Source organism: Pseudopipra pipra, chromosome 24 (genome assembly GCF_036250125.1).
Source record: "Pseudopipra pipra isolate bDixPip1 chromosome 24, bDixPip1.hap1, whole genome shotgun sequence".
Lineage (NCBI taxonomy): Eukaryota > Metazoa > Chordata > Aves > Passeriformes > Pipridae > Pseudopipra > Pseudopipra pipra.
The window spans coordinates 5912375-5938261 of NC_087572.1; the positions used below are offsets into that span (position 1 = coordinate 5912375).

The 25887-nt window shown below is 50.2% G+C and overlaps 1 protein-coding gene across 7 annotated transcripts in view; it reads left to right on the top strand.

Annotated features, from left to right (window-relative positions):
• HIVEP3 (HIVEP zinc finger 3) overlaps window positions 1-25265 on the top strand; it is a 300052-nt gene extending 274787 nt beyond the window's left edge. For 5 of the 7 annotated variants that reach the window (XM_064635223.1, XM_064635225.1, XM_064635226.1 and 2 more), the window contains 3 exons: window positions 8612-8710; window positions 15385-16439; window positions 19191-25265. In XM_064635223.1, the coding sequence (XP_064491293.1) occupies window positions 8612-8710; window positions 15385-16439; window positions 19191-19985 (1949 nt within the window). In that variant the 3' untranslated portion in view covers window positions 19986-25265. Of the gene's footprint in view, window positions 1-8611; window positions 8711-15384; window positions 16440-18305; window positions 18371-19190 lie in introns of all 7 variants that reach the window. The other 2 variants (XM_064635228.1, XM_064635227.1) reach the window with 2 other exon arrangements.
• Window positions 25266-25887: the final 622 nt, after the last annotated feature.

Here is a 25887-nt window from a genome sequence, read left to right on the forward strand (position 1 = left end):
CAGCAAGTTTTGTAATAAAGGCGAGGAGCTGAGTTTCCTGATTATAGTTTGATGTAAATAATGAGCTCCAGGAGGGTTTGGACAACGCTCTGAGGGACAGGGTGGGATTGCTGGGGTGTCTGTGCAGGGCCAGGAGTTGGACTGGATGATCCTTGGGGGTCCTTCCAACTCAGGATATGCTAAAATGTCCATTGTCTGTAGCTCCATCATTGCAAGTCTCAGAAGATGCCACAGCAGGGATAGTCAAAAGCTGGTGTTGCCCAAGAGAGTGGCACAGTGGGGGTGTGGGCAGGAGGCACTGGGTGCTGCCTGGGCTGTGGCACATGTGCTGGCCCAGAAGGGACAGTGGAGGGCATGTCCCTGCTAGAGAAGTGACCCAGACACGGGTGGGCAGTGCCTGGAGCTTGGCTGGTAAAGCTGGGGGTGATTTCTGGGTACCAACGTGCTGGTTGTCACTGGGACTGTGGGGAAGTGAGACTGAATTCGAGGCCAGATTCTCATGGTGCAGGTTCCAGTGATGGTTCTTTCTCACCCTCCCAGCCTGGAGCTATTTCTGGTTCATTTTCTTCCTCTTCCCCTCTTGCTTTTCCTTTGTTCTGAGGTTTCCCTTTGAGAGGTGAATCCATTCAGCCTCTCCCTTCACTTCACCTCGCTTCCCACCATGCTTCTCTGAGGCTTTTGTTCAGGATGCTGTGATCAAACCATCCTTTTCACCATCTCTCTCTGGCTGCTTTGCTCTTCATCTCTGCTCCCTTGAAGCACAAGATCTGTCAGCACTGACTGTACCCACTGCAAACAGCCTCCAAGGGGCTTCCCTTCTCTGGCTTGGCATGGGGAAGGGAGCATGGAAATGCTTCCTTCAAAGAAACCCAAACAAACCCAACAACCCCATGTTGGGATTTGAATGGGAAAGTATCCATTTGCCTGTGGATGCATGGAATGGGCAGGACTTCCCTGGATCAGCGATTTCAGGATAAATAGTTGCATGATGGTGACTTGGAATTGCATGAAAAGGGCTCTTTGTTGGGAGGGGGGGACTGTCAGAGCCTGGCTGTGTCCTGGGCGGGTGTTGATACTCCCCAGAACTTGGGGAAAAAGACACAAGGACCTCTGGAAGAGTTGCTGGAGAGTGAGAAAAATGTGTGTTGATAAAACCACCAGGTGCAGAACCAGTGCTGGTGGTGCTGGAGTGTGACCTGGAGGTGCAGGGGGGTTGCAGGACTGGATTTTGCACAGTCCAGAATGGGTTTGTTTGGGCCCTGATTCGTTGGGAGCCTCCTTCGGGGGGGTTGGGGTGGTTTTGCAACCACAGTTTGTTGCAGAATGGAGAAGCTGCAGCTTTTGTGCTGGGCTGCACTGGCAAAAATATGAGCTGAGTTGAAGCTTTTTTAGAAATCAGCTTTCCAAAGTTAATTTTAGCCTTCAGCATGAACTCCAGGGGGATCTCTGTGGAGCTGTCTTCATTTTGGCTGTGGTAGATCTCTCCAGCATGACCTAATGCTCTAAACTCTCAACTAGGCTGGAAGCAGTTAATGTTTTTTTATTCGTAATTTTAATGAGGATCTTTATCTGGTTAAAATGTACCTCACCCCCCACTCCAGAATATCCATATCTGTGTTCCAAGAACTGGGAAAACTTTTGCAGCAAAATATTTTTCCCTTTTCACTAATTGTCTGCTTTTTGTGCCTTTCTGTCCCTGGAAGCAAAGCTGTTCCTTTGGGTTACTGAACTGCAGGGGAAATTTATTTTTTATTATTATTTTGAAGCAAATCCATGAGGTTTTTGTTTTTGTGTGTGTGTGTGTGCTCATTTAGCTGATGGAAACAACAGTCTTGGAAATTTGCTTTGTAAAGATTTACTTGATTTTATGTCTCTGGACCAGGTACAAAGGTGCCTCTTTAATGAGGTGTCTCTGCCTCCACTGTGGAGCTCCCCGAAGAGGTTTGTGACCGTGGCCTCCAAGAGGTTGTTTAAAAGAGGTTAAGCAGCTTCTTCATTGTTTTCTTAGCAGGAAGGAAATGGAGAAAAAGCTGCAGTCTTACAGTTTTCCCTTTCAGGAAGGTCAGGGAGAGCTTTTTCCTCACCCAGCCTTCCCTGGTCCCTCCTTTCCAGCCCCTGGAGGGAAGCAGAGCCCCTCGTCCCTCCTGCCCTGGGGTGCCCTGGGGCTGTGGGGCAGTGTTGGCACATTAATGTCCCCCCTGTGCAGACATTCTCCTTCTCCACAGCTATTTTCTGTTCTAGTTCAGCCTCACATCAGCCTCTCACGTCCTGATGACTTCAGTTTCCCCCAAATTTCTGGCCACAGTGTGGGGAACAGGCTGTGCCAACGCTGCTGCCTTTGCTCGGGGGTCACCAGGGACAAGAAGCTTCATATTCATTTCGAAGGTGCTCGTGTGAAGGACATCAGTGCCTGTTGGCTGGAGAGACCCATTTGATAGTCTGGGCCACTCACAGTTTCCAGACACCAGACTTCTCCATGTCCTCAGCCACAGCCTTCCTTTAATAAATTAGTTTGCAGTTCCTTAAATCAGCCCCTGACAGGCAGGGAGGTTATTGAGCAGGTTCATATATTAAAAGCATTACCCCCTCAGCCCTTAAGGCAAGGCTGTGGCTGCACAGTGTGTTGTTGTTCCTGCTCCAGGAGACTCAGCTCCTGCTAAGCCTCCTCTGGAAAGTGCAGAGTGGGTCCAACTGGCTGAAGGCTCCCGGAGAATGAAGTGCTGGGAGAGCAGGGCAGAGGGAGAGGTGGATTTGCAAAATATCCCCGTGTGCTGGGGCACTGATGGATGCATTTGCAAAATATCCCTGTGAGCTGAGGCCCTTCCTTAATGACTGAGAGGAGGGAAAGGCTCTGAGCATCCCTGTGGAGCCACTGCTGGGAGAAGGGTTTGGTCCCTCACAAACCTCCAGCAGGATGAGAACAAAATTATCCTCAGGAATTTGCTGTTCCCTTCCACAATGTGGTGTTCTGGGAACAGAAAATGACCCAATGGTCCAGACAGGAGATGAAACACTGTGAGCAAAAAGGTTCTTTAACCAGAGAAAGGTAAAAAAAAAAAAAAGGAATGAGGGCTGGAAGTGAAGGACTGGTGAGTTCAGTGAAATATTAACTGTTATTTTGTCTAAATAGTGCTGCTGTTAAAGGCTCAGCACAAGCCTTAATGGAAAATGTGCTAATTCCCAGGATTTTTGGAACCTGCACACCCAGCCTGGGTACCCTTCTGGAAGAACAGTTTTGATAGGTTTGATCCAGAAGGTGACTCATATTTTATAGCCCATATCAATACAGGCAGGCCTGAAGTGCAAATTCTCTCTTTTAATCTTTATGTCAATAAGTATAAAAGATATTAATAAAAATATTTAAATTGAAATATTTTGCCCCATGAATGACATAAATTAAAGCTTTCCTTCTCATAAAGTCTCACTTGAGGACATTATCTCCACACTGAGACCTAAATCAAGGCCTGTGCATTATTTAAATCCCACATAAAATCTGGTTTGAGGATCTGTCTGGGATGAAGAGCATTGGCCTGTGGCTGGTTCTCTCACAGTGAAATCATAACAGGCATGGAATGGTTTAGGTTGGAAGGGACCTTAAAGCTCATCTCATTCCACCCCTTGCCATGGGCAGGGACACCTCCCACTAGCCCAGGTTGCTCCAACCTGGCCTTGGACACTTCCAGGGATCCAGGGGCAGCCACAGTTTCTCTGGGCAACCTGAACCAGGTCCTCACCTCCCTCCCAGCCAACAATTCCTTCCCAATCTCCCATCTATCCCTGCCCTCTGGCAGTGGGAAGCCATTCCCTGTGTCCTGTCCCTCCACCCCTTGTCCCCAGTCCCTCTCCAGCTCTCCTGGAGCCCCTTTAGGCCCTGCCAGGGGCTCTCAGCTCTCCCTGGAGCCTTCTCTTCTCCAGGGGAACCCCCCCAGCTCTCCCAACCTGTCCAAATGGGAGTTTGCTGCAGCTGTTGCTCTCCTTGCAAAGTATTTTAGAGGAGAAAAATGAAAATACCTCAGCCCTGGGAGCTGTGCCCCTGTCCTGGTGCTGCCTCGATGCTCAGATCACACAGCTGGTCACTTGTTGGGTTTGTTTGGGGTTTTTTTGTTTTTGGTGCTGAACTGATCATATTTGATAGGAGAACTAGAAAGCTTTGTGTATCCCCAACACAGACAGGATCATTTGTTCAGGAATCTTAATGTTTCCTTTCCCTACATTTTTCTTTAACTCCGCCACCTCTAAAATACGACAACGGATATTCTGAAAAATTAATTTCCCTCTTTAAATTGGACTGGGAAATCAGTTCTAGTCCCTATTAAGCTGCTTTAGGTGCTTTTGGAACACTGGAGTTTTGGCTTTCTCCAAACAACACAAGGATTTAAGCTGCTTGAAGTCCAAAATAAGACCTCACAGCATCAGAAGGGCTTAAGCAGCTGGAAGGCAGAGTTGTGGGCAGGCGTGGTGAGAGCTGTGCTGACACTGCCTGTGCTCCTCCAATGGCTGCAGAGGCCTCCCAGCCTCCACCCATTCCTGACATTATTTAAATAGAGCCAGTTTGTTCCAAATCTGGGAATTCTTTGGTGAACAATCTTTAGTGAGACCCATTTACCTGCTTAGGGTTCAGTGTAAGTTCTCTGCTGCCTAAGTGCAGCTTCTCTGCCTCGTAGTTTCTCTCCTGCTCTTTCCAATCTGTTTTTTCCAGGGTTTCCAAGGAAGAGGTGCTGTGTGGTTTTCGGGTTTTTCTATTATTATTTTTTAAGTTGGGAGCCAAAACTCTGGAAGGCAACAAGTCTTTCCTGGTAGGATTCATATCCAACTTTTACTTAAGCAAAGTGCTGTTGATTTTCCTGGAAATCTGCCGAAGGACTTTAGTGTTTAATCCTACCAGCATTAATTAAGGGGGCTAAAAAACCACAAACTAGAGGAAGAGCTCTGATAAGATAAATATCCTTGTCCTCCAAATTACTCCCAGGATGATAACTCATGGTGGAAAGGAGCCTCCAGCTTTTAACTTCCTTAGACTGTTGCACAGGGGTCAGATGAGAATCCCTCCTGCTGAATCTCCCTTCCCTGAAAGGATTCCAGCATCCCTCTGTGTTGTTGGGATTTCTCTTGGTGGGCTGGGATGGGCAGGGGGAGATTTGCACCCAGAGCTTTGCAGGGTGATCTCGTTCATCAGTGTTGGGTGAACAAATGAGGACGAAGGAAGAGAGAAAGCAGAAGAAAAGGGGAAGTGGAAGGAAAGCAACACTTGCAGTGGGTTGGTGCTTTGGTGTTTGGCCAAAGGAGGGTGAGGGAAGAGAGAAAGCAGAAAAAAAGTAGAGGAGGAAGGAAAGCAACTTTTGCAATGAGTTGGTGCTTTGGTGTTTGGCACAAACTCGTTGGCACGGGGGTTGGCACTGCCTGTGCTGTGGCTCCAGCTCCCCTGAGCCTGCTGGGGCAGGAAGGGCAGCAGCCAAGGGATGCCTTGCACAAGGACAGCTGCCTCCAGGGAAGGCAGAGGAAAAGGGAAGTGACACTGGTGGCTTCTGGCAGCGTTTGGGACCCCAAAGTGCTGCTCAGGAGGGAGCTGAGGCTCAGCAGAGGGCAGGGAGTGGAGGGCTGGGGGTGAGATCTCATCCTGCCCTGCTCCTGCAGCAGCAAGGGAGAGTGAGAGGGATGGGAAGGCACTGGGGCTGAGGGAGCAGGAGGGACCTTTGTGTCCCAGCAGCCTTTGGGCAGCTGAGGGGGCCACGGTGGCCACTGAGGCCCACTGAGAATTTCACTTTTATTTCCCCTACCCTTTATTTTTCTCTCTGTTCCAACTACTTTCCCCTCTTGGATAAATGTTCCCCTTTGTTCAGCATTTCCCTTGGCTGTAAGTGGGGTTAATTACTGTCTAATTAACCTGCCTGTCATTTGGGAGGTGTAATTAGAGAGGTGCCCACGAGTTATCCCATCCCCTTGGCAGTGCAGGGGGGCTGCAGTCCTGCCCCAGACACTGCCTTCAGCAGCCCCCTCCCCTCAGGAATTAATGTTATCCCCTCAGGAATCAATGTAATCCCCTCCTGGTGCAGCCAAAGCCAGGGGGATGGAGAACAGGGAATTCCTGAGCTTGTCTGGGGGCTGTGGCAGCACCAAAATTCCTGGTGAGTGCCCCCTCCCCACTCATCCCACCGTGGCGTCACAGCTGAGCTCAGGGGTGCCACAGAGAAGAACCAACGACCCCCTGGTCCCAGCAGGGTTTCCTTGGGCTGATTTTCTGTCTCTTGGCCCTGCAGGGGCTCCAGGCAGGGCTTTGCTGTGGGGCTGGGCAGAGCTGGGTCCCTCTGCCAGCCAGGCTGGCACGGCTGGGATGGACGGGCAGCAGCAGCAGGGCTTGATTTCAACACTTTGACTCAGTTTGTATTTTTCCAAGTCAGATCCAACATTAAATTCCAGTTCTATGAGGCCACGATTTGGACTTGTTGGAGACTTTTCATTGGGACAGTTTTTCATGTTCAGACAACGGTGATTCACTGGAACCACGAGAACATCTCTTGTCTCACTGGGTGTCTTTGGGTCCACAGCAAAACTCCTGGTCCAAGGTGGAGAAAGAGGGGTTTGGGGTTGATCTGGAGCAAGGACCTGAGCCAAGCTGGCCTCCTCCTCCCACCTGAGTGTCCTCACTGTGGGGCTGAGGGTATTTCAGCTGAAAAATAATAAATCTCTCTTACTGGAGCTGGTTTGCTGCATTTAAATTATTAAATATCCCTTGAATCCACATCCAGGTTGGGTGCCAGATACACAAGGATATATAGTCAGCCTTTGTCTCTCCTGGTCTTTCCTGTTGGAGCTGTTCCATTTTGGATAAAATGGGCCAAATAAATAATTCATGGGCTGAAGAGAAAGTGAGTTAGGTGGTTATGGGACTCTTCTGAGATGTGAGGGCATCACAGGTAATTCTCTGCTCCAGTGAACAGCTGCTTATTTATTTCTGCTGTCCAGAGCAGCAGAGCAGAGGTTGTAGAGGCCCTCTGTGCTCCACCAGCTCAGGGACCTGGGGGCTCTGTGGGTTGCAGGACACCAGCTGAGGGAGCTCAGCCTGCAGGGAACGTTGCAATAAAGTCAGAGAATTCACTTTTTCCTCTTTTTTTTTTTTTTTTTTTTTTTTTTTTGGAGAGAAAAACAAGCCTGGTGTTCCTTCCTCCCCTCCAAGTCAGCTCCCAGGAGGGCTGATGGCAAATCCTGGGAATGGGGAGTGCTCAGCCAGGTCCTGGGCTGTGCTGGGGAATTAAACAGCTCTTGGTGGAGCTTCAACAGAGCCCAGGTTTCTTCTCATCCTCCTCAGCCCATAAATCCCATTCCTGGAAGTGTCCAAGGCCAGGTTGGACAGGGCTTGGAGCAACCTGGGCTAGTGGAAGGTGTCCCTGCCCATGGCAGGGAGTGGGACTGGATGAGCTTTAAGGTCCCTTCCACCCCAAACCATTTATGATGGATTATACATATACATTTATAAATATATTTATATAAAAATATATAATTATAAATATATATTTAGATGTATATAAAACATATATATTTGTAAATATATTTTTATATATATATATTTATAATAGGTGGAGACAACAGGTAAAATGGGACCTTTTTCTTTATTTCTTTATTTCTCCTACCCTTTGTTTTTCTGTTCCACCTACTTTTCCCCCTTGGACAAATGTTCCCCTTTGTTCAGCATTTCCCTTGGCTGTAAGTGGGGTTAATAACTGTCTAATTAACCTGGGAGGTGGGAGGTGGAACTAGAGAGGTGCTCCCTGAGGATGCTCTCCAGTTTTCCCATCCCCCTGGCCCAGAGCAGGGACCAGTGTCCCCCACAGCCCCTTCTCCCCTTCCCAGGGGCTGCTCTTCCCACCCTGGCCCCAAGAAAACCTCATTTTCTCAGTGCTGGCAGACCCCGTGTCCCAGAGGGTATCCAGGACTCCTCAGCACTTTTCCCTGGCACTTTGGTTCGTGCCAGGGCCCCTGAGCCATCCTGCTGGGGGAAAAGAGGGGTCAGATGGTTTTTTCCTTGTTGCTGTCAACTCAACCCCTCCTTTTATTGTAGAATCATGACATTGTTAAGGTTGGAAAAGCCCTCTAAGATCATTGAGTCCAACCTAACCCAGCACTGCCAAGGCTAAACCATGTCCCCAGGTGCCACATCTACAGGTGTTTTGAGCCAGGGTAGAACCAACCCTGTGGTGCTGAGGAGCTTCTCCCCTCCGGGTGTGCTGGGATGAGCTGGGAGGTGATGCTACATTGAGATGTTTCTCTGCCCTACTTTCCTACCATTTTTCCTTTGCAGCACCATCACAGCTGAGAGCAACCCAGGACTTCTCTTCCCCCCAAGCCCAAAACTGTGTCCCATCAGCTTTTTCAGGTTGCACAACACCTGAAAGGTCACGCGACCCTTCCAGCACCTCCTCTTGCACCCCAGTGCAGCAGCAAAGGGATAAAGGGAGGACTGGCCTTGTGTCCCAGGGTATTTGTCAAGGACAGTGGCCTGGGGACAGTCAGGGGGCTTTGTCTGGCTCAGAGCCACAGTTTTGACTTGTAACTGAGGAAAAAAAACCCTAAAAAAGCCATATTTGACCAAAATCTGTTTTCTGCTTCTTTTCAGGGAATCTGACTAAACACATGAAGTCAAAGGCCCACAGCAAAAAATGTCAGGAGATGGGCGTGTTGGTATCTTCACTGGTGGATCTGGAAGCCGAAGAAGGTAAAATCCTTCACATTATAAACATTATAAACGTTATAAACCTGCTGTTGATACTGAGAGAGGGCAGGAGCTCCATGGATCATCCTTCCAAAGATGTGCAGAGGTTTTATTCAGCCCAGGTTCCTTCCAGCAGCCAGGGGAGATTTCTCTGTGTGTGGGTTTTGGGGCCATCCCGGGGGGCTGCACCAGTGGGACAGGCTGGGAGCTCATGTCTCCTTGCTGGGGGTTGTGTGTTAGAGGGGAACATAGTGGTGGTGCTGGTTAATGGTTGGACTTGGTGATCTTGGAGGTCTTTTCCTGCCTTAATGATTCTGTGACTCTGCCTGAAGTATTTTGGCTGCAGACAGAGCACAGGGGTGGGTGGGCAGCACCCTGAACATGGCCCAGCACTGTGGGTGGGCTCTGTGCATCAGAATAGTGAACTTGTGGCATGAGAAGGTGTTTTGGGGTGTCTGTAGCAGGGAGCTGAGGAGCCTGACTGCTCTGGAAGAGCCCAGGTCTCTCCTGGATGTGGAGGGAGTCTCGAAGCAGCAAAGTGGGACCCACCCCGAGAATGCATTTCCTGAGGCTGTGAACCCCCACTTTGGTGCTGCAAACACAGTTTGAGGGGTGGAGGAGAAAAACCAGCCCTGGCACCCCAGATTAGGGTCTGGCAGCCCATTTTACTGGAGCCAAGGTGGTGAGAGTGAGTGTGGGGGTGACCCTTCAGCCCATGGCCCCTGCAGGAGGTGGGGATGTTCCTGCAGAGGGGAGGGACACCAGCAGTGCAGGAATATCAGGGATCAGGTGATGCTCTTCTCCTGAAAGGGCCTTCAGAGAAGGACTTTTCCACCAGGATCATCTTCTAGGGACCTGTCCAACTTACTGTATGTGGCTGATCCCAGGCTGCTCCAAATTCCCAGTGCAAACCTGGGCTGCATCTGGAGGCACTGGTGCCTGGGCAGAGCCCACACCACTGTCTGTGTCCAAGGGAATTTATTCCTGGGTAAAACCCTCAGTGCCACAGAGCAGGGGGGTGTTCCTGTTTGTATGGCATGACCACACCACTGCCCCTTCCTGGCTGCCACCCCAGCAGTCCCAGGGTGAAAGCAGCCCTTTTGGGTGACTTCAGCAGCTTTTCCCCTGTCTCACTGCAGACAAGCTTGATCCTCCCATCCCTGGTCCTCATTCTGCCCCAGCACATGAGGGTTTGCTGACAAGGGGTTAAAATGAACTCCATCAACCACAGGGTGCCAGGGTTATTTTTGTAAAGTGAACATCAGCTGAGCCAGCCCTGGAGTGGGAGCCAGGGAATGTGAACTGGGCAGGAACAACAAACACTGCTTATCACCCCACTCCCCTGCTGGGGGCAGGTCCATCCCAGACCTTATTGGGAACGGGGCTGTTCCTGGGACATGGGCAGTGTCACACACTCCTCCTCCACAGGTGATTAAAAATCACTCAGTGTTCCCCTGCAGGACAGGGTTGGCTCTGCTGCAGCTGCAGCTCCTTGTGCTGGGGTGGTGCCAGGATGTCACTGTGCCCACCAGGCATTGCCCACTGGCACCTCCAATGTGCTTTATGGCTGAATTTTTGGATATAAAAGCTTAGAAATGCTGCCCCTGCCGTGCTGAACCCTTGGGGGAATCTCCACGTTGGTTAGTGAAGTGCTGGGGATGTTTGCAGGCACTGGCACACCATCATCTCAGCTGCAGGAGCAACCAACAGCCAACCCTCTGTGGCTCAGCCCATCGACCACACTGCCAAAAAGTGCTGAGCACAGCTTGGGACTGAGCATTCCTGCCCAGGGGGCTGGAAGGGGCTGCTCCGGGTGGGGGGAACAGAGAACAAGCTGAGGGGGCTGTGGGGCTTTGGCACTGCCCTGTCCTGGGTCAGATGGGACTGTCCTTGACCTGAACTGACCATGGCTCAGCAGAGATGAGCTCAGCTGGTTGGATCCTGGGGCTGAAAACACCCAGGGTGTGGTTTGATCCCATATGGGCCATTCACTGAAGGGCTGGACTCTGACCCTTGTGGGTCCCTTCCAGCTCAGAACATTCTGTGATTCTCTACACAAGCTGGAGGAGATACCTGAGAAGTGCCTCTGGTTACCAGTCCCAAAGCCCAGGGATCCCCAGGGCAGTGCTCCCCTCCCCTTTCAGGTTTGGCTTCTGGCTCAGCCCCACTGTGGTCACCTGGGAGATCAGGGATCGAGGACGAAGGAGAAAGGAAGAGCCAGCACTGCCAGCCCCCTTTGTCCCCTTGCCCAGTGCCTTTCCTGGTGCCCAGGGATGGACCAAGGGCTCTCCCAGGCCATGCAGAATAAATATCCAGCCAAGGCTGAGGATGTCTGACCTGGCTGACTCCACCTCAAGGGGTGGCTTTCTTCCTTTTAAATCTTCCTGAGCTCTTGGCTCTTCTCCAGCTCTTCAGACCAACCTTTCCACCAGGCAGAGCTGTGCTGGGCTTTGCTGTGCCCTTTCCAAAGCAGGACATGGCCAAAAGCAAACCCAGTGGGGGTTTCTGCAGGAGCCATGCCAAGGGAGGTGTGTTGGTATGGTGGGAGCAGTGGGAGAGGGAGGCTGTTCCCATGTGAGATTACTGGAAAAATCTTTCAGCCCAGGAACTCACTTTAAATAATTAATTTGCTGATTATCTCCAGAAATCTCTCCCTGCTCTTACACCACACGTGGGTGATGCTTCTGCAGGTCACTAAAGTCATGGAGATGCTCCAGGGCTGGAGCCCCTCTGCTCTGGAGCCAGGCTGGGAGAGCTGGAGGAGTTCACCTGGAGAAGAGAAGGCTCCAGGGAGAGCTGAGAGCCCCTGGCAGGGCCTAAAGGGGCTCCAGGAGAGCTGGAGAGGGACTGGGGACAAGGGATGGAGGGACAGGACACAGGGAATGGCTTCCCACTGCCAGAGGGCAGGGGTAGATGGGATATTGGGAAGGAATTGTTGTGTGTGAGGGTGGGGAGGTCCTGGCCCAGGTTGCCCAGAGAAGCTGTGGCTGCCCCTGGAATCCCTGGGAGTGTCCAAGGCCAGGTTGGAGGGGGCTTGGAGCAACCTGGGCTAGTGGGAGGTGTCCCTGCCCATGGCAGGGGGTGGAATGAGATGATCTTTAAGGTCCCTTCCAACCCAAACCATTCCTGAGTCTATAATCAAAGCTGGTTGGGAAGAGAGGAAAGTGCCTCTGAAATATTGGTTGCATAATTCTAAAAGAACAACTGTTATTTTAAACCTTTCCATTATAGAACTAATGAATCACATTAATTGAGTGTCACTGCTGAAAACCTGAAAATCCAACATCCTATTTGTGCTCCATGGAGTTGGAGCTCTGAGGACATCAGGGCTCCCTTCAGCAGGCCAGGGGAATGTTTTCCTTTGTGATTCCAGAGCCATTCACCCCCGGGTCACACAGGGTTAATGCCCTGGGGGAGTGTTGTGAAAATCCCCGTGGGTGTGAAAGCCCTGCCAGGCTCAGGAAAAGGGAGGTCTGGGAGGGGATGAGGCTGAGCTGCTCCCAGCCTTCGGCCTCATGGATAGAGAAGGTCTAAAAAGCCCCAGGAAGGTCCATGGGCATCCCCAGGTCAGCTGGGAGAGCACTCAGGCAGCAGGATGGGACCATCAGCTGGGGCACTTGGTGTTGGCCACCAGGAAATCCTTGACCTCCAGTGTTTGAGGTTGGACAGTGCTGAGCCCCCCCTGGCTGCAGAGGGTTCCTGGAAGGGACTCCCCTCCCCATGTTGCTGTTGGCTGTGAGGCTGCTCCTGGAATGCCTTGTGCTGTCTGGAATTTAGTGCATTATGCAAGAAATCCGTGTAATTTTAGAATTAAAAAAAAAAAAAAAAAAATACACAGTCCCCATTTCCTCCCATGGAGGCAGATCCCTGGTGTTTGTGTAAAGGGGATGGGCTGCCAGGCAGGAATGCAGGAAGGTGCACTTGGGAAGGTGTGGGATCAGGGCATGTTTCCTTGCTCCCCTCCCAGCTTCTTTTTCACCTGGTTAAAGCCAACACTGGACTTCTACTGAAAATTGAAATTCTGCTCCACGAGCAAGGAGGCCCATTGCTCACAAATGTCAAGTAAACACTAACTAAGGCAGCCAAGAAGATGGTCAGAAAATGGGATTTTGTACTGTAATGATTGGGGCTATTTGGATGGATGAGAAAATAACATAAAAATGGCAGAAAGGTGCATGAGAAATCAGAGCTCACAGCTGTGTCACACCCCTTGTTCCCAGAGTGGGGGGTTGCAAGGAGTAACCACAGTGTCCTCTCTCTTCTTTCCAAAGAGGCTCAGAACTAGAAATTAAAGGACTATTTTAATTAAATAATAAAAAAAGGACTAGAATTTCCACATGACACAAAGCAGAGCAGGAAGGTTGCTGTGCTTTCCTTTGGGGAGCAGCAGTTCCTAAAACTCCCTGGATTATTTTAAACTGGGGTTATATTTCACTTGATTGTTTTTATTTCTATTTAAGGGGCTGAAGAAAGCAAGGGGTGTTACTATAAAAGGAGATTGGAGTATAATTCCTCACTCCTGCCTTGGTTTTGCTACCAGTTGGGTGGAATAACCTCAGAATAAATAGTGACATGAAATGGAAATGAAATGGAGTCGAACCCTCAGCCAAAGCCATCGACAGGACACATTCTCACTAGTTCCCTCTCTCTTCCTTCCTCCATCCCTCCCTCCCTCCCTCTCTGTCTTCTCCTGACCTGCCCCTTCTCTCCCCATGAGCTCAGCAGATGGAGCTGGGTTGCCAGAAGCCCGGACTGAGGTCTGAGCTCTGTTCCTGCCTGCTGGAATCATGTCAGGAGGCCAAGGCAGATTCCCTTGGGGCTGTCCCAGGACTCACTGAAACCTGTCCCGTGGTGGCAAATGCAAACTGGCCTCCTGTTGCCCTCCCTGCAGACTCCTGCCCTTGGCCAGTGCCCATCCCTGGTGTGACTGGGGCCAAAATCTGAGCCCACCCAGGGCAAAGCTCTCCGAGGGCGAGGCACTGTCTGTCCCAGCCCCTCGAGATGTCAAACCCCAACAGCACAGTCAGGGGCTGGCTCATGGCTCTGACAGGGAAGCACATTCCTTTTCCAAGCCAGAAATATGCAGGGCTCACCCTGCAGCTGGGAGAGCTGCTTGTTTGGAATAATGTTTGTTCTGAGCTCAGTTCCTTGGGGAGTTTGCAAACAGTCCTGCACTGGACCCTGGGCCCAGCACCCCCCTCACTGTGCAGGGCTTTGCAGTGCAGGCTGAGCTGTCCATGGAGAGCTGGTCCTTCCCTCCACACTGGCAGAGTTCTGGCTTTATGGACCAGTTAACAGAGATTTGGGAATGGGATGGGAAGCAAATGAGAAGCTCCTTTCCATCTCAGTTTTCAGGCTGACTCTTGGATGGATAATCAGCCATGGGAAAATGCCTGTCACTGGTCATGCCAAATGCTTCATGAGCATTTAGTAAGGCCCTGGTATTCCAAATAAACAAAATTAGATGTTTTATTCATGGCTCAGAGTGAGTTCTTGCTGTGTGGCTGTGTCCCCTCTGCAAACCACCTGCCAGGTGAGGTCCAGCCTCAGCAGCAGCTCCAGTTCATGTCCCCTCTGCAAACCAGCTCCAGGTGACCTCAGGATCAGCTCCCTTTGCTGTCCCCTCGGGCTGGTCCTGCTGACAGATGGCAGCAGAGGGGAACCAGTGTCCCAGGCTGAGCTGCTGGGGCCAGGGGCCAGCAGTGCTGCAGTTGGCTCCACACCGGTGCCAGAGCAGCGTCCAGGATTCCAGAGCCAGGTGTGTCCCAGCAGCTCTGCCCCATCCTCGGTGAACTGGTGATTTTCGGCCCCTCCAGAGCGGGGGGGACTCGCAGCCTCCTGCCAGAGCAGTTCCTGGAGCTGCAGTGACATCCAGTGGCTGCTCCCGACGGACCTGTCGGGGCTGAGCTCGCCCTTGGCCGGGATCGCTGCACATCTGGGAACAGCAGCTCTGTGTCTGTGCAGAGCAGAGCGGGGGGAGCCGGCAGGGACCTGCCTGGGAGCTCGTGCTGAGCTCAGAAGGCTCCTGCTGGCCCTCAGAGCAGGAGAGAGATGCCGTGTTTTTACCTGCAGAAGTATTCACAATCCTTCGGAATTTGCTTTCTGTATCTCCCTCACTGTTTGCAAGCCCTGGTTTACAAAGTATCCCCGTGCAAGGCCTTCCACACACAGCCCCCAAACCCTCTGCCACAAAGGAGTATCTGTATCACAGCTGGAATTTATCCAGTCAAGGGAAAATCCACAGAGGGTCTGTCAACCCTATTGTTTGATTTTTAGTAAAAGCCCTGTCTTGTTAATGTTTAACTGTCAGGAAATCCAGGCAGGAAAAGGCCCAGCACGTGGAGGAGGGGAACTTTGACATGTTTTTGAAGACACCATTGCAACAAATACTCATAAAATCCCCACTCAGGGTGACAGTGCTGCCATTTCCATCATCTCTTAAGGGCTTTTTTCTGTTTATGTTGACAGAGCAATGGCTGGAATTGAAATTGGGGTAGAGCAGGAGGTCCCAGTGGTGGGATTCACTGGGGTCTACTGGGAATATTGGGAGTGGAGTTGGCACAGAGGGCAGGACTGATCAGGTCTAGAAAAGAGCCAGGTCCTCTCTCTTCTTGTGAGCAGGTTTAGCACAGCCTCTGTGTGTGTTTGACACTCTGTTTTGTGTTTTCCATGCCCAGGAACCAGTGAAGACCTATTCCAGGACTCTGAGGGGCGGGAGGGATCCGAGCCAGTTGAGGAACACCAGTTTTCAGACCTCGAGGAATCTGACGATGATGATGACAATGAGGATGAGGAGGATGAGGAGGAAGAGGAGAGCCAAGATGAGCCCCCTCTGAAGTTGCCTGAAGGCACACAGACCACCCTCCTGCTGCACTCTTCAGGTGGCTCTCCATCTTCTCAAGAGGAAGGCACTGAAACAGCATCATCCTTAGCCCCAGACGCCGTTTCCAGCACCCAAAAAGCAGGTGAAGGCCAGCAGGCCTCGTCCTCAGGGCTGGAAACCAAGTGGTCAGCAGACAGCAGTGACATTGCTGTGTGCCACAGCTTCTTGAGTCTCCACAGACCAGCTTTGACCTCCACCGAACAATTGGCTTCTGCTGGAAGAGAGTCCATCACCAGGCCACAGATGTCCTTGGCCATGGACCTGTCACCCTCCAAGGACACCTCCCCCAGGAGAAGGTGGTCTCCCAGCCAGGACTCTGGCAGGGGTGGCAGCAGACCAATGATGGCGAGGAAGCACTTGTTAACCAAAAACGAAACGTCACCCAAGAGGTTCTCCCCCACTGCAGAACTGTCCTCTCTGAGGTGCCTGTCCCCGGGGAGGGGGCTGTCTCCTTGCCAGAGGGTCTCTCCCAGGAGAGAGGCATCTCCTCTCAGATGTGTGTCACCAAGGCTTGAGCTGTCACCCAGCAGGCATCTGTCCCCCAGGAGAGAGCTGTCCCCGCGAGCACAGCTCCCCCCAGAAGGAGAGGTCTCCCCTGGGAGACACTCCTCACCCAGCAGAGACGTGTCATCCGTCAGATACTTATCCCTGAAGAAAGTCTTGTCTCCAGGCTCCCTGGAGTCACCCAGGTACCCATTCCCAGGGAAAGAGGACTTGCCTGGCACGAGCAAATCAGCAGCAGATGACAAAGTTCCAAGCTCATATCAAGCCCAGCACGGGATATTATCTTCGATGCCTCTACCTCACAGGTTCTTTGGCAAAAACATACAGCTCTACGAGTCCAGGCTGGTAAGTTCAGTCCCCTCCTGCCTCCTAAACCCCACAGTAGGTTCTCTGCTGTGGCCTTTAAGGAAGGTTGTCATGCCAAGGGCACGATGACTCTGTGACCAATGTCACAGAAAAGGGACAGTGGGCAGCAATGGGCTTTGCACCCATTTGGGTCTTGCCCTGAGAAGGGTCCTGCCCTTCTCAGTTGACGAGAAATAAAGTTGTCCCTTCTCCAAGGGGTTATTTCCACCCCTGACCCACCCTGTGTCCTGCTGAGACAAGCAACAAGGACAAACACTTGATGACCAATTGTCCCTAAGAGCCTTTTTGTTCCTGGGAATTCCAAACCCATCTCTGAGATCTCCCCAGCCGGGGTGAAGCTGTGACAGTTCTTCACTGGCAGTGACCTGAACCAGGTCTGAAACAGCCCTTGGTGCCTCCTGGGCTGTGTTAGACCTGTGGTAGAGGAACTGCTGAGAAATGTTTGTTTGGACATCTCTGATTTCGTCTCGCTTCTCTGTTCAGCACAGAGAAGTGTTTCCCACTGGGCCCAGAAAACTATTGAATGTTTCTGCTGGACCTACCAAACCCTCTGGGTAAAGGGCAGTGGCACGTTCCTCCCACTGCTCCAGTGGGTTAATGTCTGCTGTGGTGGAACGTTTCCCATTCCTCTGCAGTGCCTGGCTCTGCTGTAATTTGTGCCGGTGAACACGAGTTGCTCTGCTGTGACACTGGTGTGAGGAGAGACTCCACCCTCAGGGGCTGCACTGGGAAGAGAGAGGCCTTTACACAGCCCCTGGAGAACCTACCATGGCAGATGCTGGCCCAGGTCCTCTCCAGAGCAGCCACGCTGCCCCCTGTGCCTTCCTCCCATGTCCATGCTGATGTTCTCGTGGTGCTGCCTTCCTTCTGCTTCCCACTACCAGTCTTTGTCTCACCTTCTCAGAGACTGTCCTTTCCTTTAGGTCCAAGCCTTTGCTTCCTTTAATGCTATTTCCCTTTCCTGTCAATGAACTCCTTGGGGGAATCTCAGGGCTCTGCAAACCCCCATCCTTCTGCTCTGAAGCATCTCTGTCAGGACAACTGCCCATCACCACTACTTGGAGCAACTCCCCTAAGCTTCCACATCCCCAGCAGGAGATAATAAGCCCCTGATTTTCTGCCCATTCTCACCTTTCAGCTTCTTCTCAAACACCTTTTTACTCCATGTTCCTGCTCCTTTCATGCTCCCAGAGCCACTGCTGTTGCTTTGCTCGTGTGTCTCCAAAGCAACAAAAATGACCTGAATGGAAAAATTCCCATTTCTCAACAACAGCAGGGTTTTCACTGCAAAATTACATTCCTGGTGAGGCTACAAGAGACAGAGAGACCAGAGGGGGATTTCTCAGATCCTAAACAGAGCTCGAAGATGATCTTAGCTTAGTATCAGTGTAAGGCTTTCTGTCCAGTCCCACCACGAACATCTCTCTTCCCTCTGGCCCTTGCAGAAGGCAGTTCCTCCTTCTGGTGGCTGTTGCACCATTAAGATCATTTGTTTGGGGGTTCCCAGCATCCCTACAGTGATTTGGCCAAGACTTCATGTGGATAAGTGACATTTAGCAAGTATTTGGGCTGACCAAGTACCCATCACCTTTGGTGGCTCTTGCTTTGTCTCCTTTCTACTCCCTTTTGCTGCTTTCCTCTGTCACCTCTTCATAGAGATCCAGCTCACAGGGTCAGGAAATTGTTCTCCATACTCCTACAAAGAAATGAAGTGGATCCTCACATTTTGTCACTAACCCCATCTCAGTGGAAAGTTGATTTCAGTTTCTGTTGCTTCCCCCTCTTGGGAGTCCTCTGGAGGGGTTTAGTTATGACCTCATCACTAATTAATCCCTTTCTGTTTAGCCCCATATCTCTCCATGATGTACATTAGGAAACTATGGGAAGCACCGAGAGAGAAAGAGGAAAAGGTAAAATTGTAGGGCCTTAACCCTTGGTTTCTAGAGCAAATCTCACCCATGAGGGTGGTGGTGGGACCACACTGGGTGTGCTTTGGTCAAACCAGAGTTAGTGATGCCTCTCACTCGGTCTGAAGCATCCTTGCAATGAGCAGCTGGGAGGGTGCAATCCTGCTGTAAGAAAGTACAGCAAAAAAATAAATAACATTATTCTGGGCTCTCAGGAACCCAGGGCTGAAAAAGGGCTGCAAGGGCCCCAAAGCAGCTCTGATGGCAGCAACCACTGCCCTCCTCTGCTGGGCTTTCAGAGGCAGCTCTGAGGGAAGGACAAGGGGTGATGGTTTTAAACTGAAAGAGGGGACGTTCAGACTAGATACAAGGAAGACATTTTTTACCAGGAGAGTGAGGAGGCCCTGGCACAGGTTGCCCAGAGAGGCAGTACGTGACCCATCCCTGGAACATTCAAGACCAGGCTGGACAGGGCTTGGAGCAACCTGGTCTAGTGGAAGATGTCCCTGCATGGCAGGAGAGTTGGACTAGATGACCCTTAATGGTCCCTCCAACCCAACCCATTCCTGATTTTATAACGATCCAAGCCTAAGCCAAAGCCCTGGATCTGTGCCCCAGCAGACCACGGCACATTTGTAGCCAGAAGGCAAACGCTGGGGGTTGTGTTGCTCCTTTCCTTAAAGGTTTGGATCTCCACATCTTCCGTGGTCGGTTGATTAGAACCAGACGCTGAACCCGCTCCTCGTAGCGAGCGTTAGTGATGCTAAAGGTGTAACTCGTTCCCTGCACTGATCCAGCTCTTTCTCTTCCCTCTCTGGCACAGAAGATCGAGCCCCGAAGCCCACCACGCTCCCCTGGCCCCACCCAGCCCGTCTGCTCCCGGCCCCTGCAGGCACCGCACGACCTCCACGCGCCGGGCCGAGGGGAGGAGAACGTCTTCAGCCACCTCCCGCTGCACTCGCAGCAGCTCACCAGGACCCCCTACCCCATGATCCCCATCGGGGGCATCCAGATGGTCCAGGCCAGGCCCAGCTCCCACCCCAGCCTGGTGCCCAGCTCCGTGGTGTCCCTCCAAGCCGGATACTTCTCCTCTGGAAGCGGAGCCGTGGCGGAGTTCGGCCGGGCTCCCAAGGGGGATGAGGAGCCGCAAATCCCAGCGGCGGCCGCGTCCCCGGCTGCCAAGGTTTCCAAGTACACGCTGTCCCCGGAGCTGAGTGGGGGTTATTTGGAGGAGAAAATGAGGACTAGTGAGCTTCAGCAGCAGCCAGAGCAGGAGGAACACAGGGTACCAGCGCTGGCTGAGCCCAGCCCGGAGGAGCGGGCGGGCCCGGCCAGCCCCAGCACACCCCACGAGCACTGTCCAAAGCCTCCGACGAGCGGGGAGGAAGAACCCCCCAAAAAAACGGGCAAGAAGCAATCTGGCAGCTCGAGCACTTCTGTTGAGTCACCCTGCACTTTCATCTCAGATGCCCCCCCGTGTGACAGCAGCCCCGGCTGCCCCCCCGAGCCCCCGCCCGGGCACCAAGGGGGCACCTCCGGGCAGAGCAGCCCCCACCCAGAGCACGCAGCTTTAGGTCAAACTCAAACACAGGTGGATGAAAACGCGGGAAGTACTTAAACCTCCATCTGTTCCACCTTTAGGCTTCCTCTGTAAAATCAAGACATTTTCAACACTATTTCCTTTAGTATAATCACCGATAAGAAGCACTCTAGTGAATGACCAAACCCATGGAAAAGTCCTGGTTTTCTTTGTCCCAGTCTGGTATTATCTCCACATGTATGCAGTTACTTGTGCCTTTTTCTATACCTTTTGTTGCTTGAAATGTACAAAACTGTTTGAGGCTGTGAATATTTTTTTAGAGTTTTTTGGAAAGGGGGTTTGTTAGACCTTTGTCTTTTTTGCCATTTAGGTGTGCGTAATTCTGGGTCTGAGAGATGCAGAAAGGAAAGGGTTAAGCATTTTAAGAGGAAGAAGATGCACTGAAAACAAAAAAAAAAAAACAGAAAAAACTTTTTTTTATATTGATTAAATGATTAAAAAAAAAAAAAAGAAAAAACCCAAACCCTTGCTCCTGTGTACAGAAGTTTATGATTCGTATTTATTACATGCTTTATTTAATTCTTGCAAAGTGCTTGGTATTTTTTTTTTTTCTTGCATCCCTCTGGTTGCCTATGGTTGTGCTTTAAACAGTTGAAACTGCTTTACATTTGAAAAAAACAAACGTGTTTACCCTGAACTTGTATGTGAAAGTAGCACTTCCTCGAGCAGGGGAGGGGCGTTCGAAGGGAGAGAAACGGTCCCTCGAGAGAGAACAACCGAAGACGAGCAGCCCTCCCTCCCGCAGGACCCAGCAAAGCACTTTTCTAAAAAAAAGGGACAGAAAAACAAAAAAAAAAGGTTCAAAGATTGAACTGCGAGAACATAGGAATGTATGGAATGTAGCCCCAGGGCCAGGATCGGTGTCTCTCGCTGGACGAGCCGGCCCCTGCTCGCTTTAATCCTTCCATCCCGCCCGGCAGAGCTGAGCCTGAGCCCCGGCCTGGCTGGGCCTCGGAGCCCTCTGGGAACACCTCCCTCGCTTCAAAAGGGGAACAAAACTCAGCCTTGCAGCCTTTTTTCCTCTGTCATTTTTTGGTCCCAGACAAAGTCCCTCCATCCCATCCCATCCCATCCCGGCCCTGGCTGGTTTGGCTCCGTGGAGCTCTGGGGATGCAGGAGCAGTCTGGGCTCTGCTCCTTTGCACGTGTCGGGGCTGGGACTCACCAGTGACTCTGTGTCTTATTTTCCCCTCCTTTCTTTCTTTCAGCAGAAGGTCCCCAGCGCAGCCCTTGTGCCGACGGCCCGTCCTGGGGTGTTTTGGGAGCTCAGACGTGGTGATGCTCAGTGGTTAATGCTTGCACCCAGCTTGTTCTGCATGCACAGCAACTTCTGCCAGAGCACATTTTTAAGGATGCCCATCCCTAGCAGAGCAAAGGCCTCTACTGCCAAGAGATACCAAATCCAGAGTGACCCCACGGAGCCATTCCCCTCTGGCACATTAATTCTCTTTTTAAAACACAAATATCCAAGAGTTTGCCCCAGCAAACAGCAGGTTCTTTACTACTTCAGAGGGTTTTCTGGTCTATGGAATCTGTACAAACCTCTTTTTTTTTTTATTTTAACATTAAAAAAAAAAGGAAAAAAAAAGATATAAATATTTAACCAGTGGACCAGTTCTTTCTTCTTTCAGAGCTGTTCCAGTTTATCGGGTACGTAATACACTTTTTAAAAAAAAATAAAAATGAAAAAAAATAAAAGGAATCAAATAAAACCCTGAATGAGAACACATTTCCTTGCCAGACTTGATGAGCTATGAACTGTTCCCGTCTCACGGGCAAAGAATAGAAATTTTTTTAATAATCTTCTGTTATTCTTTTTTTATTTTTTTTTTTTGCTCTTCTTGTAAAGGGAATTAAGTACAAAAGGAGATATCATGGAAATAACATTAAGGTTGTGACACTGACCCAAACAACATCCAGAACCCATTTATACCCTAATTAGCACTTTTATCAAGTTTCCCTTTTTCCCATTTCCCCTTTTTTGGCCCCAAGCCTGGAAGCTGGTCCTGCTTTCAGATCTTTTTCAGATGCCGTGGCAGGAGCAGGGGCTGGAGCTCAGTTCAGCTCTGAGGCTTTAAGTGTGTGTTTAATATCAGGATGACTGGGAGAGGTGTGCTCAGCCAGGGCTGGTGTGAAACCCCTGGAAACCATCCACCAAATTTAGTTACTCTCCTGACTTCTGCCACTTTTTGCCTCTTTGTCACACTCTTAACATTATTCCAAGGTAGCTTTTTGTATTTAATTATATATATATATATATATATATATCTCACATATATATATATATATATAAATTGTACATAAAGAAAAATACTGCAGCAGTTGTGCACTCAGCATCCTGGGTTTTTTTGGTGCATTTGCCACGAGCTTTGGGCTAGATCAAATTTGCTCAGCTTCTCTCTGTAACTGCATTTGAATCCTTGACCTGTTGATATTTTGCGTGGATTTTTGTTCCCCTCTGTCATTTATGGACAGAGTGGAGGGGGAAGAAAAGCCCAAGAAAACACAGAAGTCATTACATTGGTTTATTGATTTTTTTTGTGGTGGGTTTTTATTGTTGTCATTATTATTATTATTATTATTGTTATTGTTATTATTATTATTGAAGCTTTTCCAGCAGCTCAGGATGAGTTGGAGCTTTCTGCATCTGGGCTGCAGAGCAGCCAGGCTCTTCAGCCAGGGCCAATAAAAGCAGGGAGAGGAGTTTTGGGGAAGGGCTGTGGAGCTGTGAGGGTCATGCCCTGCTCGGATCCCACACCCAGCACGGAGAGGGCACCGGAGGGGCCGCTGCGAACTCAGGGGATGGGCACGAACCCCCCAGGGCTGAGTCTCCACCCGGTTCGGCTTCTCAACAGAGAAGGGGGAAGCTCTGGCTGGGCTGAAATGGTGCTTCCCGCTGTTCCCCCGGGCAATACGGCCTATTGGATAGGCAAAAAGGCTCACAAAAACCCCTAACTGCAATTTAAGGGCTAAATGGTCACACTGCCAGCTCAGAGCTCCGGGGAAGGGCGTCCCCTCCCCGCCGCACCAGCATCTCTGTCTGCGGGCAGGGTTAGTGTGACCCTGTGCAAACGTGTCTCCCCCTGCCTCCTGCTCAGCCAAGGAGCACAGGAATGTTGCTGATTTTTGGAGGGTTTTGGGTGTTATTCCCAGCAGGGCTCAAGCCCCAGCTGTCACCCCTGGCTGCTGTTCCCACCCGGACCCCCTTTGGCTCCCCTGTGTCACACCTGGTGGTCACAGCTTTTAATATCACTCTGAATGTCTGTTCTGTCTGCAAAACGGGGATGATGGACCCTATTTTGCTTCCCACAAGGGCTGCAAGGATGGTTAGGTTAATACAGATGCTTTGCAGAGCAATTAGCAGTATTATTTGCAAGAGAATGTATTAATAATGCAAATAGGCAAATGAAAAAGCAGAGCCCAGCCTTTCCTTTTCATCAGCAGGTGGAAATCAAATCCCCTGCTTTTCTCGTGGCAGAGGTTCTTCAATTTATAATCCATGAAGGCACGTGGCCTCCAGGGCCTGGCTGCTCCTCTTTGTTGTGGGTAATCAGCCCAAACCCTGCTCGGATATTTCCTTCCCTGATAAGCTGTTTGTGCAGCTCCATGACTGCAGGTATTCCATGGCAAACAGATGCTGTGCCATCCCAGAAATCATCCTGCACAGAGGACTTGGCCCGTGCTCTGGAACAATCCCTTGACACAGTCATCTTAAATACCAAGACTCACAGCCAGAGCTCATAAAGCACCTGTACCTTGGCTTGAGCTTAAGTATTTCTGGAGTTTTAGGAACTTCTTTGTGCTTAAGCATGAACTGAGCAACTTTTATCAAGGTTTTATCAAGGTCACAGAGTTCAGGGTCTTGCAGGGCTGAGCAGGCCATGGGATGAAGAGAGGGGGCTGTTGGCTCCCCAAAACGCCCCCGTGCCTTGAAGCAGATCCCTGCCAACTCCAATTATTCCCAGGTTGCTGGCTGGATACCCAGGAATCACAGCAGGAAACTCTGAAAAATCCCGATGAAGTAGCTGTGACTTTATAATTTATGACTGAGAAATGTAGTTCATCACCTGCTCCCAAGGGGTGACATTCCAGGGGTCCCTGAAGTGACACTCCTTGGCCACCCAAGCCACCCACTGGTCCCAAACCCTGCTCCAAACCCTGCTCCAAACCCTGCTCCAAATCCCACTGCAGCCCTGTCCAAGCTGCCCTGGGCAGGATGGGGCAGGAGATGCCCCTGGGATTCCCAGCTGGAGCAGCACATCCCGGGGGCCTTCCCATCAGAGCCCTGCCAGGCACAACCTCCCCTGGCTCTGCTCTCCCCTCCACCCCCGAGCTGCAGCACAGTTGGTTTGTCCCTTAAACCAACTCCCACTTTACCTGGTTTGCTTTAAAATCCACAGAAACAGCACCTGAACAAGCAATACACTGGTGGAAAATCATTAAAATGAGTCCAATTTTCATGCCAAACCCTGATGATTTGATCTAGCCCTTCCCTGCTGTCCTTGCAGTAGCTTTTCCTTTGCTGACTTTATTTCATCATGTCCTTTTTTTTTTCTTCTCTTTTATTATTTCCATCTATTGCACAGTATTTACACAAAAAAAAATATTGTAAATTATTTACAAAAAAAAAAAAAAGGAAAAAAAGAAAAAAAATCAGTCCTGATGGCATAAAACCAATCTGTTTTCATTACTGAGATATGATGGCACTTACGATCACTTTAGTAAATGTAATGTAAAATAATAATAATAATAATAATGTGTACGCAAATTTAATATACATGGTCTCATGTAAGATAAATATTTGCCTTTTTTTCTAAAAGGTGTATGTATTCTGTAAGTGGAATAGTCTGTAGAAAGTTTCTATATGTTCTTAAAATGGCAATACATTCCAAAAAATGGTACTGTAAATATGTACAGTGTTACAATGTAATTTGGTAGTTTTGCCTGTAATTTTATTTTAACTCCAGTTTCTACACTTGCATCTTGCAATGTCTGTATGGTTATATCAGTGCAAAAAAAGAAAAAAAAAAAGCAGGTAAAAGCACAGTCTGATGTAAAAACAAACAAACAAACAAAAAGAACAAAAAACTCACAAAAAACAACAAAACAAAAAAAAAAAGAAAAATACTCAGTATTTGATGTTTGTGACCCTTATTGTAAATGACATCTGTACTGTGAATGAGAAGTTTTTACAAGTATAATATTGCCTTTACTACAGCTCAGATTGTCTGCTCAGTCTGGGCGTATTTTTAAAAAAATAGCATGTTGGAATAAATTTTAAAGTCCCAACATATCACTACTTGCATGGCTGGCAGTCTTTAATTGTCACTGGATTTAGCACGGGCTCAGGGACCTGGGAAATGATGGAGAATGTTGGGATAAACCCGGGTTAAGTTGCAGCACCCCCAGCAAGCCATCCCTGCTGACCCCCCCAGCTGCAGGTGAAGTTCTGCCCTAAAGAAATGCCACAATTTTATTATTCTTTCCAGGTTTTCCTCCTCACAGCACAGAAACCCTGAGCAAAGGCCACAGGGGATGCTCTGATGGGGCTCTGCAGGGTCCAGAATTCATAGAATGGTTTGGGTTGGGAGGGACCTTAAAGCTCATCTTGTTCCACCCCAACACCTCCCACTAAACCAGGTTGCTCAGAGCCCCGTCCAGCCTGGCCTGGGAGCACACTGTTAGAAAAAAGAGAAAAGAAATAATAATAAAAAAGAGAATTTCCCTGTGCTAATTCCTTCCCCCAAGGAACTGAGCTCAGCTCCACGCACCAGGAAACCCTTCTGGGCAGGAACTCCCTGCTCCCCTTCACCCCTGGGCTCCAGAGGCTGAGCAGCCTTTGGGGGATGTTCATAGACAAGTTCAGGGGATGTTTGCAGACAAGTTCAGGGGCTGCTGGAGGGGGGGATTCACCAAGCAGG